We start from the raw sequence: 16761 nt of genomic DNA on the forward strand, positions 1-16761 counted from the left end.
AAGGCAGCAACTGCATAGAAACTGACATAATGGAAAAGTGGTGGTAGTTTTTCGAAGTTTCACAGTATTGAAACATGATGACACAATTTGCTGTATTTGAAACTGATGGCAATAGAAATATTATTGATTGAGCAGGAACACATATTTTAGCAGGGAAAATTTCTCAAAATAAAATCTCTTTAGAATCTGCAAAATGCATTTCTTCAAAATGCAGACTAAGGCGAGTTTCATAACTTTACCTGCTTCAACATTTGAAAGTAAATTAATGATTTGGTTCATAGTCTTCGCTAAAAAGATGTTGAAATCCTCAAAGTGGATTTACAATTTCTAGCATTTCTTATAAAGGCCTCAAGGCCATGATAAAAGTCTAGTACCAGAAAGTACGCACCCTTCATTATTTTGTTTGACAACTCAGTCATTGTAAGTGGCCTTCCATATTCCATAGTGCACTTCTCCTATGAGCCAACCTTCCTTTACATGAATAAATTGCAATAGGTAGGTAAGTCTTGGAACAGGAAATTGCTTTCATTGCAACTGACCTTGCCCAGCATTAATGTGCCTTAGCAGGATATGGCTGAGGTCCTGGTGTACAAAAGTGTGTTTAGCAACTACACAATTGGTACCAGGCACGTCTCTTGAAGGGGTAACTGTAGGGTTTTCCTGCCTCTGAAAGCAGCAGCCTGAAGAGAAAAGGCTGAAAAAGACTTAAGAGCAAAATAACATTCTTCCTTAGCATCAGAAATTCTGCAGCAGCAGGTATACATACGCCTAGTAGTGTGTATTTGCTAACTGCAGAGTTTTTTGCAATACAGAATTTGACCTCTGAAGCTCTGACATTTAATATCATTTGCCTTTTATAGACTTGAGTTAATGATTGTTTGGAAGATATATGTAGATGAAGAAGGAAAAGTTACACCAGTCTTGGATCTCCTCCACAAAATACCAATGTCAGGTATGCTTACACAGTACTGTATAAAGTATTTCTTTCCTTGTTCCAACCATTTAATTCCAGCTTCATTCTCTCTCTGAAAGTCTTCTTGCTTTGCATTCCTGAAAGTACATCCTGCAAAACATTCATTGTCTTGATAACAGTATTCTTTTGGCAGCACTTAAAGACAAACTACACAATACATATTAATAACAAGAATAAAGTCCTCGTTTGCTTTGTTTTAAATAGAAAGCAACTTATTTAGCCTTTTCTCTGCAAAGAAAAAGCATCTTGGAGACACACACACACACACACCCTTCCTGATTCTTTGCCCCAAGCTGCAGCTTGCTGAGATTAGCTCAGTTTAGTTTAATGAAGCCCCCAATGGGTTTAGTATGTCACACTTGCATATAATATGTAGTTCAACAAAATCCGCATCTGTTTATTAAATGCCTACAAAGACTTGGCTGGCTAGTTCAGTTGGTATGTGATGTTCAGCTACTTTCCTCCTGCTTCTTGGCCCTTGTTATTCCCTGTAGGCTATCAGATCAAAATACAGCTGTGATAGTAGTACGCATGAAGCCTTGACTACTGCTTCATTTTTGACTTTCTTGTTTAAGGGGAGTAATCTCCACTGGATCCACTATAATACTACAAAGGTTAGGGAGGTAGTCCAAGAAGGAAATTCTTTAAGCCACCAATAACCAGTTTACTTCTCTCAGTTTCAGTATTTTCAACTGAGAATGTAAGGCTGGGGACCTGAAACCCCTTTTGAAAGTCTGATTTTTAGTAAAGAATTGTAAAGGATAATTGTCCCATTCATTACCTATCAATTTACAACTAATGGGGGGGGGGGAGATACTGGGTTGCAAGTTTTCACTTCACTCAGTATAGGCTCTCTTCATCTTGCCAAACTTCCTACATAAACAGAAATTCAAGACCTACAGGGTTTAATTACTTTCAACCAATAGCTGATTTTCTCCATATTTTGTTTGAATTGTCCCCAAATTTAGAAATGCTTGAATATTGGTATTGAGTAGTGTGAACTAAACATCAAGTTTGTTTGGCATTTATCCAGAAGAGCAAAAATATTAATTATAAATCTCCTGTATTGAAGGAGTGGAATCTCTGTGACACAGAGACTAGCCAATCTGACAAGAAATTTCAGAGATGGCAAATAATGAACACACGTTTCAAGAGTTTATGGTTGCCCCTTATTACAACTTGGCTATTAATATTTGCAATTTCCATTATACATTTATTATTTTTATAAAAAAGTAACTGACCTAATTTTGCTTGTTTTAAGCAGCAGCCCGTTCAAGCATCTAACCAAGTTATGACCCCTTTTCAGGCTGGATAGCTCTTGGGGGCTGCATTTTAGCTGTGGGTAGAGTCAGACCCTAAAGCAAGAACACGCACCCACAGCCCATGTAGATCAGTGGGGGGATGGGTTTCGTTCATCCCCATTGGAGTGAGGAAATGATGGAAAAGAAGTGGGGGGGACAGGGAGATCATATTTTCTCCACTCAATTTCTTTAGACCTGCCACTGATTTTCAGCCACTACCACTTTCTTTAGCCAGATGCCCAATATTTCCTGTCTTCAACACCTCATTTTCCTTTTTCTTCTGTGAAAATTCTGGCAGTGTTGCTCCTTAGGCAGCTTGGCAAAGCCACAGAGGCAATACAAATTATAAATATTAAATGTTTGCAACAGTTGGCAAGTTATAATTAGATAATTATGATATGGCATGCATCCTATTAGTTATCCGTTAGATGCCCCCTACATCGATTTTGGACTGCAAACTTTACGCTGAAAATCATTATCAGGAAATTAAAATTTAAACCATCCTGGGGTAATATACAGAAGCCAGGGATTGATTCACCCTGTGAGGCTGCTATGCAACTTCATACGACATACCTAGTTCATCTATTTATTATCTTACACTCAAGCCACATTCTAGAGTGTGGAGGCAAACTGTCTTTAAAACTACCAAAGCTTAGAATAGGACAAAGATATATACAGTGATAGACATGCTAGATGTTGAGAGCAGACTATATATATTTAGTGTACCTATAGGCCTGTGCAGTTGGGGTAGAACTGATAGTTCCCCCCTTTTCTTTAGGGAGCCTCCCTTCAAGAAAGTATCCAAGCCACCAAACCAAAATATCCTTCCAAGCCCATCTCCCAGTTTGCAAAGGGTAGCATAACCAGCATAATCAAAAACTTCAGACTTCTAGGGAAATAACAGGAATGCACTCCCACCATCTACCTCCCCTTATAGGTAATCCAGTAGGCAACTAAAAGTACATAGCCAGGCTTAGTTTATCCACACCTGAGAAACAGTACAAATCCTAATGACACAGAGGTAGAAATGGGTTGTATACTGCTAATGTAAAAAAGTATTTTCTTCCTAAATACAGATGAATGCATAAATTCTGGACCACATTCAAAATTGCAGTGCTAGACCATTTCAAGTCATTATTAGTATTTAAAGTGAATTGTTAACTCCATTTTTTTCCTCTTTCAGTGGTGGAAGCTAACAAGTTTGCATCAGATGCTCCGTACTGCTTCAGAAGTCTACTACATGTGCTTGGAATACAAGCATGCATTGAAACACTGATCAAGTCACTTTGCAATGATAAATGAATACCAGGACAATAAAATATGCATCTATAGTTTATTGAATATAAACATTAAGTTATTTTTCATTTAGAAATCAAACCCATAAAACATGCTATCTGTACAGTTATGGCACATATATATATAAATCATCATGACAAATAAATACAGCCATTTTAAATACAAAATGCCAAATAGATAAGTGAATTTTATTTTTAAAAAGTTAACTTTCTGAATCGAAGTGGTTTCTCCCCCCACCTTCAATAGCATTTCCTAGAACCTCTTCAGAATGACCTGGTAAACTCAAGTTTATAAAAAGTGACAGTTTCTGTTCACAGCTGTATATAACAGATTCTTAGATTAGAAATGACACTGAAAAGTTAAATGAAAGGAAGTTTCAAGATGCAAAAAACTTCACTCAGTATCGCTACTGCTTCTTTCCTCAATCAGTGATTAAAGGCAAAACCAGGTTTATCAAACCTTTCATAAAATAGAATTGTGAAATTTTAATTTACAATGGATCAGAAGGCATAGCTACAATTTACAAAATGTAACCTATTTATTTTTAGTCCCAGGATTGCTTATAATGAAAATAGCAAGGTCAAGATCATTGACCCACATACAACTTACCCCATGTACTTGCGGTTTTTTTGCTTTCCAAGTTAAGTAGCACAACCATTTCAAAGGTCTCCCTGCTCTTTTTGAGTGCCGCAACAGTATTTGCATAAAAGCAAGCTTTGTAGCTGTTCTCAAAAGGTGGAAACCTAGTCCTCAAGCAAACCCCTTAAACAGCAATTTAACTCACTTGACTCCCTGGCCCTAGATTATAAATGTAGAATTTTACCTACTTCTGATCAGTTAGTTCTGACCAGAATATGCAAAATCAAATAAGCATTGCTGCACATCTATTTGTGCCATTGCCTTGTTTTGCTTATTGCTTCAGGAATATGGGAATGACAGTCTTCCTTGCAGAACCTTTACATACCAAGAGGAAACCTGATATAAGATATTACCTGACACTTCAGTCAGCTAACAAATTTAAGTACTGATTGTAACCAACCATTAGGCATAGCAGTTTACTAACTTCAACCTAGTTATAAGTCTTATTCTAGATAAATGCCTTAACCTGCAGTTGGGTTCCTTGACATCCTGTGAATTGAGGTCTGTAACCTCTATATAACCACATCTTATAATTAAGCTGCACAGCTACCACAAGACAGTTTTTAGAAGTAATGGGAATGAATAGAGACACTAACAAAAGTATGTTCTGTGTAAGATGAGAACAAGTATTCAAATTATACAAGTTTTGAAATATTACCATTATATTTAATGTTAACTGTAGCAGCTTAATTGGTAATGGCAAGAGTATTCTTTTAGATTTTTAGGGATAGATACTGTACCTTAAAAACAATGAATAAACTGGATCACTGATGACACACACAAAATGTCAGTTAGAACATAAATGCCTACAGTTGAATATAGATACTAATTTTTGAATGGCTAAAGCAGCTTAAAATCTGGGTTTCTCACAGATAGCCTTCACCCACTTCAAGTATCTTGCCCCCAGGCAACCCCTATGAAAGTTTATCCTGTTCTACAAAAAGCCCATGACATGACTTGCCTTTCCAGCATTTTGAATTCCGAGGCTCAAGTCACGCAGCCAGAATAAGAACAGTAATATTCCTATACAATAAGAGAAGCCTATTGCCATTGCACAGCACAGTGGGAAAATAGTCTGAGCAGATGAGCCCTGCAGCCTGCCAAACCTGAGGCATATATCCTATTATCTGTATGCAAGATAGGGTAAGAGACAGTAATAATCATGCACAGGCACTTCTAGAGAAAATGCTCCTTGCTAACTAATAACTAATGTGAGGTAAGTTTCAAATTCATAGAGTTCACTTTGAGGAACATCTCATTAGCAATGACTTTATTTTGCCCAGCTCTGGGAGAGTTGCAGGTGTAGAAGGGGGAAATCAACAAAATATTAAGTACAAAACTTATCACTCATGGGCAGGGATAATAAAGCCACTCTTTAACTTCACAAATGCTTCCCACAGCAGCAAAACACAGGATGGCTTGCTTTACTGGAAGGTTTCTGTATATAAATCAGGCACATGTATAGTTACTTTACATGGAGTTAAAAATATCGGGGGGACAATTGAATGTAATTGTGTTAACACTGGACCATTTGAAAGAGCTTCATAATTAAATCGTTCTAGTGAACTTTTAAAAGCAACACCTATTGGAGTAAGGAAGAGCTGGTTTAGTTTGATAAGGCTGTTTTTCTCAATATCATTAAGTTTCCTTTGTTTTGTAAGTTTACTCGCATGTATTCCAATCGCTTTTTTAGAATGGCCACTACAATACCATTTTTGGAAACAACCAAACTCATATTTTGTCACAAGACTAAAAAAATATTAAGATTCAAGCTGAAAACCTAGGCAGCACCATATATCCACTCTCCAGCTTAATAACTAAATAGGCGCTGGTTCACTTTTACAATTAATTTGAGCAAGTGCTATTCAGCAATTCACATACTATTGTTTGCAAAGTTTCATCTGCAAACCTCATAGGAACACTGGTTCCCTGCATTGAAGAATTAAATTCAAGATACTCATTTCTCTGCTTCATACAGTAGTCATTTGATTCAAACTTAACTACTTTCCCAGCAACCAGTTTACTAAGGGTTTGTAGGGTGCATATGTCTGTCTAACTCTTTTACCATAAATACATTCCTTCAAGGTAGTCTGAGTGGTATTCTGTGTTTCTGAAAGGCAGATAAATTTAAAGCACAACTGAAAATAATAGAAAACCAACATAACTTAATTATTCCCATTCTGTGTTTGATAAATATTTAGCCAGTTACATTTTATGGAGAAGTAGTGTGCAGTCTTCATTTTCTTTCAAGAGATTTGACATCACCGAGTCGTCTTTGGCCTGTGTGTTCTTCAAATAGAAGTTTACTATCTTCCTATCAAGTTTGTACTGATGGTGAATGCTTTCATATGGCTTAAGGTCTAGGTCCAAGACGGAGACGGAAAAGGTGAATCTTGATTTAGAAGTTAGAACCAGCGGCCTCTGCACTGCACTGTAGTTTGAATTTAAAAAGAAAAGTTACTTCTTGCCCCAAGAAAAAAATCTGACATCAATGGACTTTTTAAAATCTTCTACACATGAAAAAGTTTACCCATTACCTAATCATGACCAGCTTCAGCTGATGCTGCATTTTTGAAGTAGCTGTGGTCTTAAATAAGATACAGCTTTTCCAGTCCAAAATGTGGTGGAATGAAAATTTAGTTGATCATGTTGATCATTTTCCACCTAAGTTTATGCCAAGCATCCCTAAATTGTTATACCACCAACACTGCCATAAAAATGAACTGCACTGAGATGTTAGCAATCTGCTTACTTAAATTTAAGTCACCATTTTCACCAGATTATATTGCATCAGATATAACACAGGGAGAATATATAGTATTAGTAATCATTTCCCTAAACCAAGACATTTAGGTCTTAAATCTGAAGAAATAAAGATCTGCATAGAAGTTAATATAGCAGTATGTCCTGTTACATAAATTTTGTTCTGATATGTAAATGATATAGCTGTGGTCCCATGAGGCATTTCTCTAAGATTCCCTGGTAAGTAAAGTCATTCATTCTGGTGTTACCATACCAGTACAGGAATGTGTCAAGTATTCCATTCATTTATGTGCCCCTGACACTGCAGATAGAAACCAGCATTAATGGCTAGTCCCTTGGAAGGTGCATCATCGTGCAGTTCCTAACCACAATATGAGACTCCCATCCTCATGGGACAAAGAATTTACCATTATTCCCTTACTGGCATAGGAGCAGGGAGCAGAAGCTATGCTGGTAAATTTTGATTGAGTAAAGTTCTTTAAGTGGTTGGTAGATGTGCACACAAGGTTTTCCAGAAGAACCCCTATTTATATGTTTTAACTGTTTCCCTAACTGAAAATATATATAAATTTCAATGTAACTACCATAATTATATTTTAAATTAAAACCAGAGCCTTTCTAGAGACATTCAGAACTTTGCAAAGTGAGTGAGAATGTAGCAGACATACTTATCAATGACTGGCCACTGCTGGCAGAGCAAGAGGCAAAATGAAGGAGTTCCCCTCAAGGAAAGAAGAGCCCATCGGCCAGTACATATGGGTGTCACCCCAAGCATTCTAATATGTCACAAACCTCTTGACCAAGCTATGTGTACTATTAATACATCTAAAAAATAGATTACTAGGTTTTCAATAAAGGCTGTCATAGGCATCATCACTTTTGCATGCTTTTAGTTGAATGGGGTTTGGAGCTTCAATTATGATCAATGGTCAATAAAATTTGAACCAAAGCAGCATTAACTTCAATGTATACCGATCATTCTGAAGAGTGCAGACAGAGAACCTCCAAGAAGCATGCACAACATTCTAGATCATCTTACCATTCATCCTGCTGACAAGGAGAGAGGGCAATCATAATGGAGCAGTCCTTTGCTGTCATTGCAACTCTGTACTGCTGAACCTGCACAAAATTAAGACAGGACTCATCTAACAGACAATTACTTAAGAATTATAATGCTAACTCAGCCAATCACAAATGCAAGCCAGCCTCTTATGTCTGCCAAACAATTGCCCCTGTGTAAGATATTGTGTGGCAAAACAATAGTATAAATCTTGACCTCCTGTACACATAGATAAATACTACAAGGGTCTGCCCCCATTTCCATTTTGCCAGTTGATACGATAACAGAAACAGCTGCTGGCCACTGTTGATTCTACCCATATATTATCTGGGGTATGAAAGAGTCCCTTTCTTGTATTAATCAAGGAAGAGGAATCTAAGTACAGTGGTACCTCAGGTTACATACACTTCAGATTACAGACTCCGCTAACCCAGAAATATTACCTCGGGTTAAGAACTTTGCTTCAGGTTGAGAACAGAAATCGTGCAGCAGCGGCACAGCGGCAGCAGGAGGCCCCATTAGCTAAAGTGGTGCTTCAGGTTAAGAACAGTTTCAGGTTAAGAACAGACCTCCAGAATGAATTAAGTACTTAACCCGAGGTACCACTGTAGTTATTAGGAAGCAGGGCATGCTGCTGGCCCTAGCCCTACATCCATACATTATGCCAATGAAGCCGATGTGTAGGCTTCCATGCAGTCTGAATGGAAACATATAGAGAGACCTATGCATGCAAGCCTTCCCCTGGTCAGACACCAACTCTGCATGGATGCCAGAGGCTGCCCCTTACCCACATGAATTGGTCTTATGTTCCTCTACACAATCCTGTGCATTTATATATGTTTGGGAATTTGATCAAGCAAAAATCAGAATGTATTCATGCTGTTGTCAAATTATGCCACTGGTAGGCCACACGGGTATAGGTACATTGACTTCATGGAATATTTCACTGTACTCCAAGTAGTCAAGTAACCAATTAATTGACAACATTACAACCCTACCTCTGTTCTACTGAGCCACATGTTGGAGCATACAACACTAGTAACCAGCAGAGAAATATCAGCCAACACATTTAGCAGACAATTTTATTCTCAACATTAATACACCACTTTTCCTCAAAGTTGCTAATAAAACCAAGTCATAAAACAAAAAAATTGAAGCAGTACTTACACCTGGAGCCTTATTAGAGCTTTAACATGTGCCAGCTCCAGACTTATCTTTGGCCGAACTTTGCTAACTGGAGGCTCCCACTGACACAATGGGAAGGGGCAATTTTTGACACCAATTCCTCCCACCTGCAGCATCCTATGCTGAATGAAAACAAACTCTGGAGAGTCAGAGTATTCCCTGGAATAATGTGAGAGGTAGTGTAGAGATGGCAGGGGTAGTGTGGGGGATTGCTCAAAATTGCCTTCCATTTCCTGCCACAGGAGTGTCCAATTAGAATGTTAGTCTCTATTTATATAGCACACAAATGATGCTGTGATCCATCACTTCTGAGTCACGTAAGCACATAAAGAACTCAAGCATAGGTGGATGGCTTCATTGGTTCCAGGGGCAATGTGGGAGAAAGCACTCAGGTTGAATCAATCGCATCAGCCCCAATACGTGGCAAGGTCAGATGAAGCCCTGTTCCACTTCTAATGCAGAGTGAAATGATTGAGTGGTGGCTATTAACACCAGCATTTTACTTACTAAAAGAAAGAAACCATTTCCTGTTCCCTTTGACCAGGTGTACAGAGGCAAAGGACTTGTATTGCTAATACAAACTGAATTGGGAGTCCATTAAGAATTCCTTGGGGGGAAAACTTCTTATCTTTACTTAAAATTGGTTCAAAGTAAGGCAATGCCTTCCATGCAAAGCTGGTCTTAATATACGGTACCATTAGCAAAATCTGCATAGTAATTAGTGGTGTCACCAAAAATTGTACTTACCTCATCTGTATTATAAACTAAGCATGATTTGTCTCAGATGTTTTCCTCCAGTTTGGACTGTTATCTGAGCAAGTGAATCATTGTCTGGTAACTGGAATGCTACCACTACACCTTACCCATCAGAAGGCCTTCAGAAGGCACAGATGCCTTGGAGAACTATATTTCACAAGTACCTGCTGCCTCGGATCATCCTAAGTCCTGGAGAGGGAGGCCTCATAAAGAGGCTTCCAAAGAGATGTTCCTTCTCACTACCAGGCTGAATCTATGTTCAGTCTAGAAAGATCATAACTTGGTGGTAGACCACATGCTATGCATACTGAAAGATGCAGGTTCATTTCCTGGCATCTTCAATAAAAGGAATAAGGTAGCAGATAACAGGGAAGACTCCTGCCTGATACTCTGGAGATAAACCACCGGTCAGATGAGACAGTAATGGAATAGATGGACAAACAGCCTGATCTGGCATATCACAACTTTCCTACATTGCCCTTATGTTCAGAAGTGTATTTATTTACTAGATGTATACCCTCCTTTTCAACTGGAGTCCTCAGAACAGCTTACAACTTTTATGAAATGCAAATTGATATGTAAAAAGCCAAACAAAATGAGTGCATCTGGAGCAGGCATCTGATGTCTGTCTCCTCCTTGTATCTTCTTCACAGGGTAGTTGGTACCAGGTGGCCTGCAGCAGGGACCCCATCTTCCCTTGCCTCCCAGCAGAGAAGCTGGCATTAGGACTTAGATGTAGATCTTCTGCTATGCTAGGCCCTAGCCTCTCTTTCTTCAGCAACTGTTCAGAACATATGCGAGTATAATAATTATCTGAAAAGGGCATCTACTAATAATTAATAAGAAGGAACTTCGGATCCTTGCCTTTGTCAGTGCATATGCTACTGTTCCATCATCTTCAGTTGAGATATCTAGTAGCTTCTCATAGAATGATTCATTATAAGGCCCATCTATCTGTAACACATTCCTTAAAAAACAGGGGGGGAAACCAATTAGAGAACAGGTCAAGAACTAGAATTACATAACTGTATTGCAGATTATACTATATTTGTGTATCATTAAACAATTGCACCAAATTTGTTTCCGCTGCTGTTTTCTTACCGTACATCTAGCTAAAATGTGTTTTTAACAAGTGAGGCTGTTGCACCCTCTAGTGACCTTTGTCTAAAATCACAAGAGATGAGCCATGGAACTAATATTGCAAAAACAAGGCATCTCCAAAGTAACATTCTAGTCTTTTGTTTTTGAAATAGAACCTGAAATAAAAATGTTGCAGAGCAAAGTGCTTTTGTTCAGGGTTCTGACTAGTCTGTCATGTCCATTTTAAAGTGTTTTGTACTGCTGCAAGTTGCTCTTCATAGTCCAGATCAATTTGTCAGTCCATGTCTCTAAAGTTCATGCTTTGTGTGTACTTTCTGAAATAAGAAATTCAGTATATAAATACTTAGCAACACTCTTGTTTTTTGGGTCTACACTGACTTAGAAAGAAGCAAGTCCCTAACAAAGCAAGTCCCTAACAATGCAGAAGTCTCTCTCTTTCATTCCTAATGTGAGCAGAATCCACTGACTTGCACTTAACATTAAACCTTGGTTTAGTCCCCAGAGGTGAGGAACCTATGGCCCTCCAGCTGATGTTCAACTTCCAACTCCCATCACCCCAAGCCAACGTGGCCAATGGTCAGGGGATAATGGGAGTTGTCTGGAAGCAGACAGGTTCCCCCACCCCTGCATGTAGTGCTGTGTGGGTGGACCAGAACAATGTCCACTTCCACTGAGTTTAATTTCAGGTTCGAAAAAACTAAGCTTAGTGTTGTGTGAACCAGGAATCCTGGTTTAAAATAAGCAACGGTTAGTTGAAAACGCCATCCATAGTTTGAAGTTGGCTTGTTTATCAGATACCATTGTTTGTTTTAAACCAGGACTCCTGGTTCACATATAACACTATGTTATATGTTATATTCTTTGAAACCAAAAGTAATATTGGCAGAAAAGAATATTACAACCTCTGCATCAGTCCAAATGTTATATTCCAGAACTGCAGAAATAATCCATATTTCACTAACGCAAATGCCACACTGCAATATTGTTGGTAGATCCTCTTCTCAACAGAGGAGTAGTGTGCATTTTATGAGAACCAGCCCATTACTGTCTTTCTTTTCCCAACACAGAAAGTGAATAACTATTACTGTGTTAAAGAAAAGCTGTGTAAATAAGAACAAGAACTGTCAAAAAAGCTATTTTGTGACAGGAGTCCTTTATCCAATGTGGTATGAAAGAAGGGCAGTTGCCAACAATATTGGTAGTGTGGCATTTGGGTCAGTGAACTGTGGGTAACTTCTGGATTTATGCAGAGGTTGTAATATTACAGACCACCTTCTTTACTCAAGACGCTAAGCTAAGCTGTATATTACGACTCAGAGCTGTACATAGAATGACATCATTGTTTTCTTAAACTGGTAGATCTGAAGGGTCAAATAAATGCAGCATCTTCCCGCAAGCCCTAATCCCCAGTATCATGGTGAAGATAATCCTAGAATAGCTGAACAGGCCCTCCGAGTTTTAAAGAAACCTTAATGAGCCTTTGAGAACAATCTTCCACATTGCTCAGTGAGCTTCACTAAGCTCTACTCCATTCCACTTGACAAGTTAAAAACTGGTGCCATGAAATCTTACCTCTCTTTGGGAAACTCTTCCAAGTATTGCTCCACTCTGTTGTACAAAGGATATACACCCTCAATATCCAGCATATCCAGCATCTGAGCCTGGAGTGTTTTGTAGAGGAGACATTCTTTGGGCAAGCCAGAGGTCTCCATTTTATTTTTGCCTGAAAGGAAAGTATGTTTTCAAAACTGGTTTGACAAAAATATATATACAAACCTCTCTGCTCACAACTAACAAAAGCAAAGTTATGGAGCAGGGGAGATTAACCATGCCCAATTTACATATTTCAAAACAAAAGCCAGATTTGTACCCCCAGTTCAAAAAAGGAAACAATGAGGCACTGTAATTCAATGTTCAGCTCTAGTTAGAAAGGACATTTCCAAAACAACAGAGAAATATAAGTCCTTTACTGCTCCCAATATTGAGGGAAGATTTATGGTGATATGCTAATGCTATTGCAAATGGCATACATTTTTAAATGTCAAGGCCTCAAGTTGTACAATATTTGAGAGTCAATCCTAAGAAGAAATATTATCTTAGCACATTTTGAAAATACCCAGTTCCCCACCCTCAAGTTATTAAGAAGAAAAATTTCACCAAACTGATTTAATTGATTTTTAATCATGCACATCTTTGCAAATCTAAGTTTTGTGTAAAAGGCACATTTTACACAGTGTAGATTTTTAATGCCATATTCCGGGGGTTCCCAAACTATGGTCCACAGACCATCAGTGGTCTGCAGGCTTCATTCAGGTGGTCTACAAGTGTGGCCATGAAGAACAGCAGGAGCAGCAATTGTGAACAGCATGTACAGTGCATTCAGTATTCATATTGATTTTTAATTGTGTTTTTATTGCCACTTTTATTTCTCAACATTTCAATGTTGCACTATGTTGATTGTTTCATTAGGGCAAGTACTCCTTATCTCCCACCACATGCTGTTCTGGAGGTTTTCCTACACCCTCATGAGATAATTTAGGGAGGCACAGTGGGAGGAAGCCCCAGTGCACAAGCAGAAGTTCTTGCACGGGCTTCTGCTGTCAGGACTCATTAGTTGAATCCCGCCCTCATCAATTTTCAAGCAGTCCGTGGCAAGGAGGGGAAGTGCAGAAGCTGCTGAAATATTCTATTAACTACAGCTCTAAAAGCAACAGCATAGGCCTAGAGAAACAAAATATGCAAGTTCTACAAGTCTGAAGAAGTGGGATGCCCAGAATTAGCTTTGCGTTTTCTACACTGAAAAATCTCTTGAAAACTCTGCAATATACATGTGAAACACACGGGGCTTTGCAGCAAATAGACAACTTGAAAATTGCAGTGCAGACAATCATTTTATCAATGCATTCTGAAAAATGATTACTAAAGTAATTGATTTATTCACATACTTTTATGTATATTATGCAGACACAGTGGGGAAGCATATGCACATCTAGACTCATACTTGTATGCTTTCCTGACAAGTATTAAGGTCGGAAGCATAGCAGATTTTCTGATTTAAAAGCTAAGTACATTATTGGGAAGCCAGAAAACCCAGATTAGACAGAGATTACTTACAGTTCAACCCAGTGGCAACCACACTGGCAGCAATGCATATCTTGCTGTACAGTATTTTATCATTTGAATTCTAGATGGGCAGATGAAACTCAGAAATTGCTTACCATTTCTTGCTATTTCTTTACTGAAAGCACTAGCTTCACAGAAACTCCTTCCTTGTGAGGAGGGAACTGTCTTCATATCACCTGCTTTGCAGGCATCTGTGCTACTCAGTAGAGCCATTGTTATTACATGGATTAATTCTTTCAGAACTGTCCGTGTACAATGAGTTCCATTGACCAGGCCATTTGAAGGAAAGAAAAAAGGCTTCAGGTGGCAAGCAAGTTCATTCAAATCAGAGAGAGCGTCCTCATTATCTTTACAACCATAAATTAGTTCACCATTCTGTAACAGGAAGGAAAAAGAAGTCATACATCTAAAATTTTATTTTTTCATATTAGCAAAATGTATGGAGTAACAGACACTGCATGCTTGTATGTCCTGTGCTTTCGTGGCTTGGAAAACTGGGTTTCAAAGTGGGAAGCTAAGGACTGAATCCTGCTCAGCTGTGAAGCACACTAAATAACCTTGCATAAGGGGACACTTCTCCTACCTCACAGAGATATTGTCAGGTTGTGAACTAAATGTACAGCAGCAAATCAAGCCTGGGAACAATCTGGGTAGCCAGATTGAAGTGTGGCAGGAGAAAGGTGTGATTTGGCAAGGGAAAGCAGCAGGCAAAGGAAGGGGCAAACACATCTGATTAAGAAGCCATGCTGCTGCTTTCCTCTTCCAAATTTCAGTCTCCACTGCCACTTTTTCAAGAGCTAAGCAGCAACCTGGTTTCTCAGACCTAGAACTACTGCCAAGCATAGTTCCAGCCTCAGCTCTCTGGAAGAAGGCCAAAATACAAACCTAAGTTAAAACAATGAGCTTATTCAATTGCTAAGTGGGATACTACTAATTATAAGTCATGAGGAAGAAGCTTAGCCTCTGACAGGAAAAAAGATAACAAAAAAAGTTATTGACACAGAACACAACTTAAAAACAAATTAGATAGAAAGACACCCACTGACTTCAGTGAATTAGTTTAGCCATGTATATTTAGCAAGCAAGTCTTTTTCCTCTCGTTTTGCTTTCTTCAGAATTATCTACTAAATCTGTACAAAGCATATTAACAAATTAATAAAGGCAAGGTTTGTTCAAAACATTATTTGATCATTGTGCTAACATACAGGCTCACCACTGAACAGATCAAATTACTAACAGTACCATCAAAAACTAAAGACAGTCAGCAGAGGGAGACAGGGCTCATGTATGCCATTAATCTACAACTGTGCTATGCAGGTGCAGATTTCAGAATTCTCACTATTTCAGTTTTGATTTTTAAGTGGAACAAGTAATGCAAAACACAAACATTTGCTTATGAACTTTTGTAGTTTCTAGAATTAAGCTTTTCATGGAGCAGACTCTGCACTTTTAAAACACAGAGTATGTACAGCCATGTACTGGTGTACAACTAGTCAAGTTTGCTATTTTGGTTTATAATGAGATTAAGTGCTAGATAAAGACTTCCTTTATAGAACAATTCCTTATGTTCACCACACACCTTATCTAAATGCCACTAGGAAGGAAAGATCCTGTTGAATTTGGCTAATACAGGGCTAAAAAATGAGAAAGCAGGCGGGATACACCTAATGAGGACATACGCTTACACAATGGGTGTTTACCCTCTCCTCCCCAGTACATCCCCCCCCAAAAAAAATTGGCTCTGGAGGTTGGGATAACCCCCAGAACAGTATGCAGGGTGGGGGAGATGGAGAACCATTTCATCTGGCTAGCTGAAATGCTTGCACTGACAGAACAATCAGAAGATTATGACATTGAATTCCTCCCATGGTCTCTGTTGTGGTAGGATTCACCAAAAGAACCATCACATAAACCAAGGAGACTTGGGAGGACAGTCAGTGGTTGTGCTGAGATGCAATGCTTATCTATAGCTGGCACTGCAATAATAAGGCTGAGTGAGCAACCCTTGGGATCACACTGCACAGCTATTCAGTCATGAAATCAGCAAGTTCTTTCATTTTATATTAACCACAGTTTACAAGTTGCCTGAATCCTAAACTGTGGTTAATCTTGACTATGGTTAACTGAAATAAAGCAGCTTTATAAAATATGGTTTGAAGCAGGCTCATTTTAACTAACTATAGGAAAGATTAAGCCAGTTGGACCATGTTTAGACATGGCAAGTTGAGGTCAATCTAAACAAGAAGTAAACACTTCCAAACACCTTCTTGTAGAACATCTCAAAAGTGTGCAAGCCAAATGCTAAAATATGGCTTAGTATAGCAGGGGAACCTTCAGCCTTCAGGTCTAATTAGTCCCACCAGGCCTTTGAATTTGGCTAATAAGATCATTTTGAGTAAAACACACCAACCTGTCAGTCACCGGAAGTCATATGATAACAGAACTTTCTCATCATATGATCTTTGTAGCTGACATTGCAAATATTGGTACTGTGGTACTTAGTACTAAGATCAAAAATAAGCCTCTATGACAGCAACAGGCAGTCATTTCACACTTCAATTCAA

General features: G+C 38.6%; 2 protein-coding genes across 5 annotated transcripts in view; one reads left to right on the plus strand and one right to left on the minus strand.

The window, feature by feature from the left end:
• CENPP (centromere protein P) overlaps positions 1-3621 on the plus strand; it is a 163452-nt gene extending 159831 nt beyond the window's left edge. For both annotated transcript variants that reach the window (XM_083603564.1, XM_083603563.1), the window contains exons 8-9: positions 861-952; positions 3458-3621. In XM_083603564.1, coding sequence (XP_083459690.1) covers positions 861-952; positions 3458-3576 — 211 coding nt within the window. In that variant the 3' untranslated portion in view covers positions 3577-3621. The remainder of the gene's footprint in view (positions 1-860; positions 953-3457) is intronic.
• IPPK (inositol-pentakisphosphate 2-kinase) overlaps positions 3594-16761 on the minus strand; it is a 32806-nt gene continuing 19638 nt past the window's right edge. For all 3 annotated transcript variants that reach the window (XM_083603440.1, XM_083603441.1, XM_083603442.1), the window contains 5 exons: positions 14293-14572; positions 12647-12797; positions 10838-10940; positions 8012-8091; positions 3594-6640 (listed from right to left, as the gene is read on the minus strand). In XM_083603440.1, the coding sequence (XP_083459566.1) occupies positions 6415-6640; positions 8012-8091; positions 10838-10940; positions 12647-12797; positions 14293-14572 (840 nt within the window). In that variant the 3' untranslated portion in view covers positions 3594-6414. The remainder of the gene's footprint in view (positions 6641-8011; positions 8092-10837; positions 10941-12646; positions 12798-14292; positions 14573-16761) is intronic.

Source organism: Podarcis filfolensis (assembly GCF_964270895.1).
Source record: "Podarcis filfolensis genome assembly, chromosome: 2".
In the NCBI taxonomy this organism is placed as follows: domain Eukaryota; kingdom Metazoa; phylum Chordata; class Lepidosauria; order Squamata; family Lacertidae; genus Podarcis; species Podarcis filfolensis.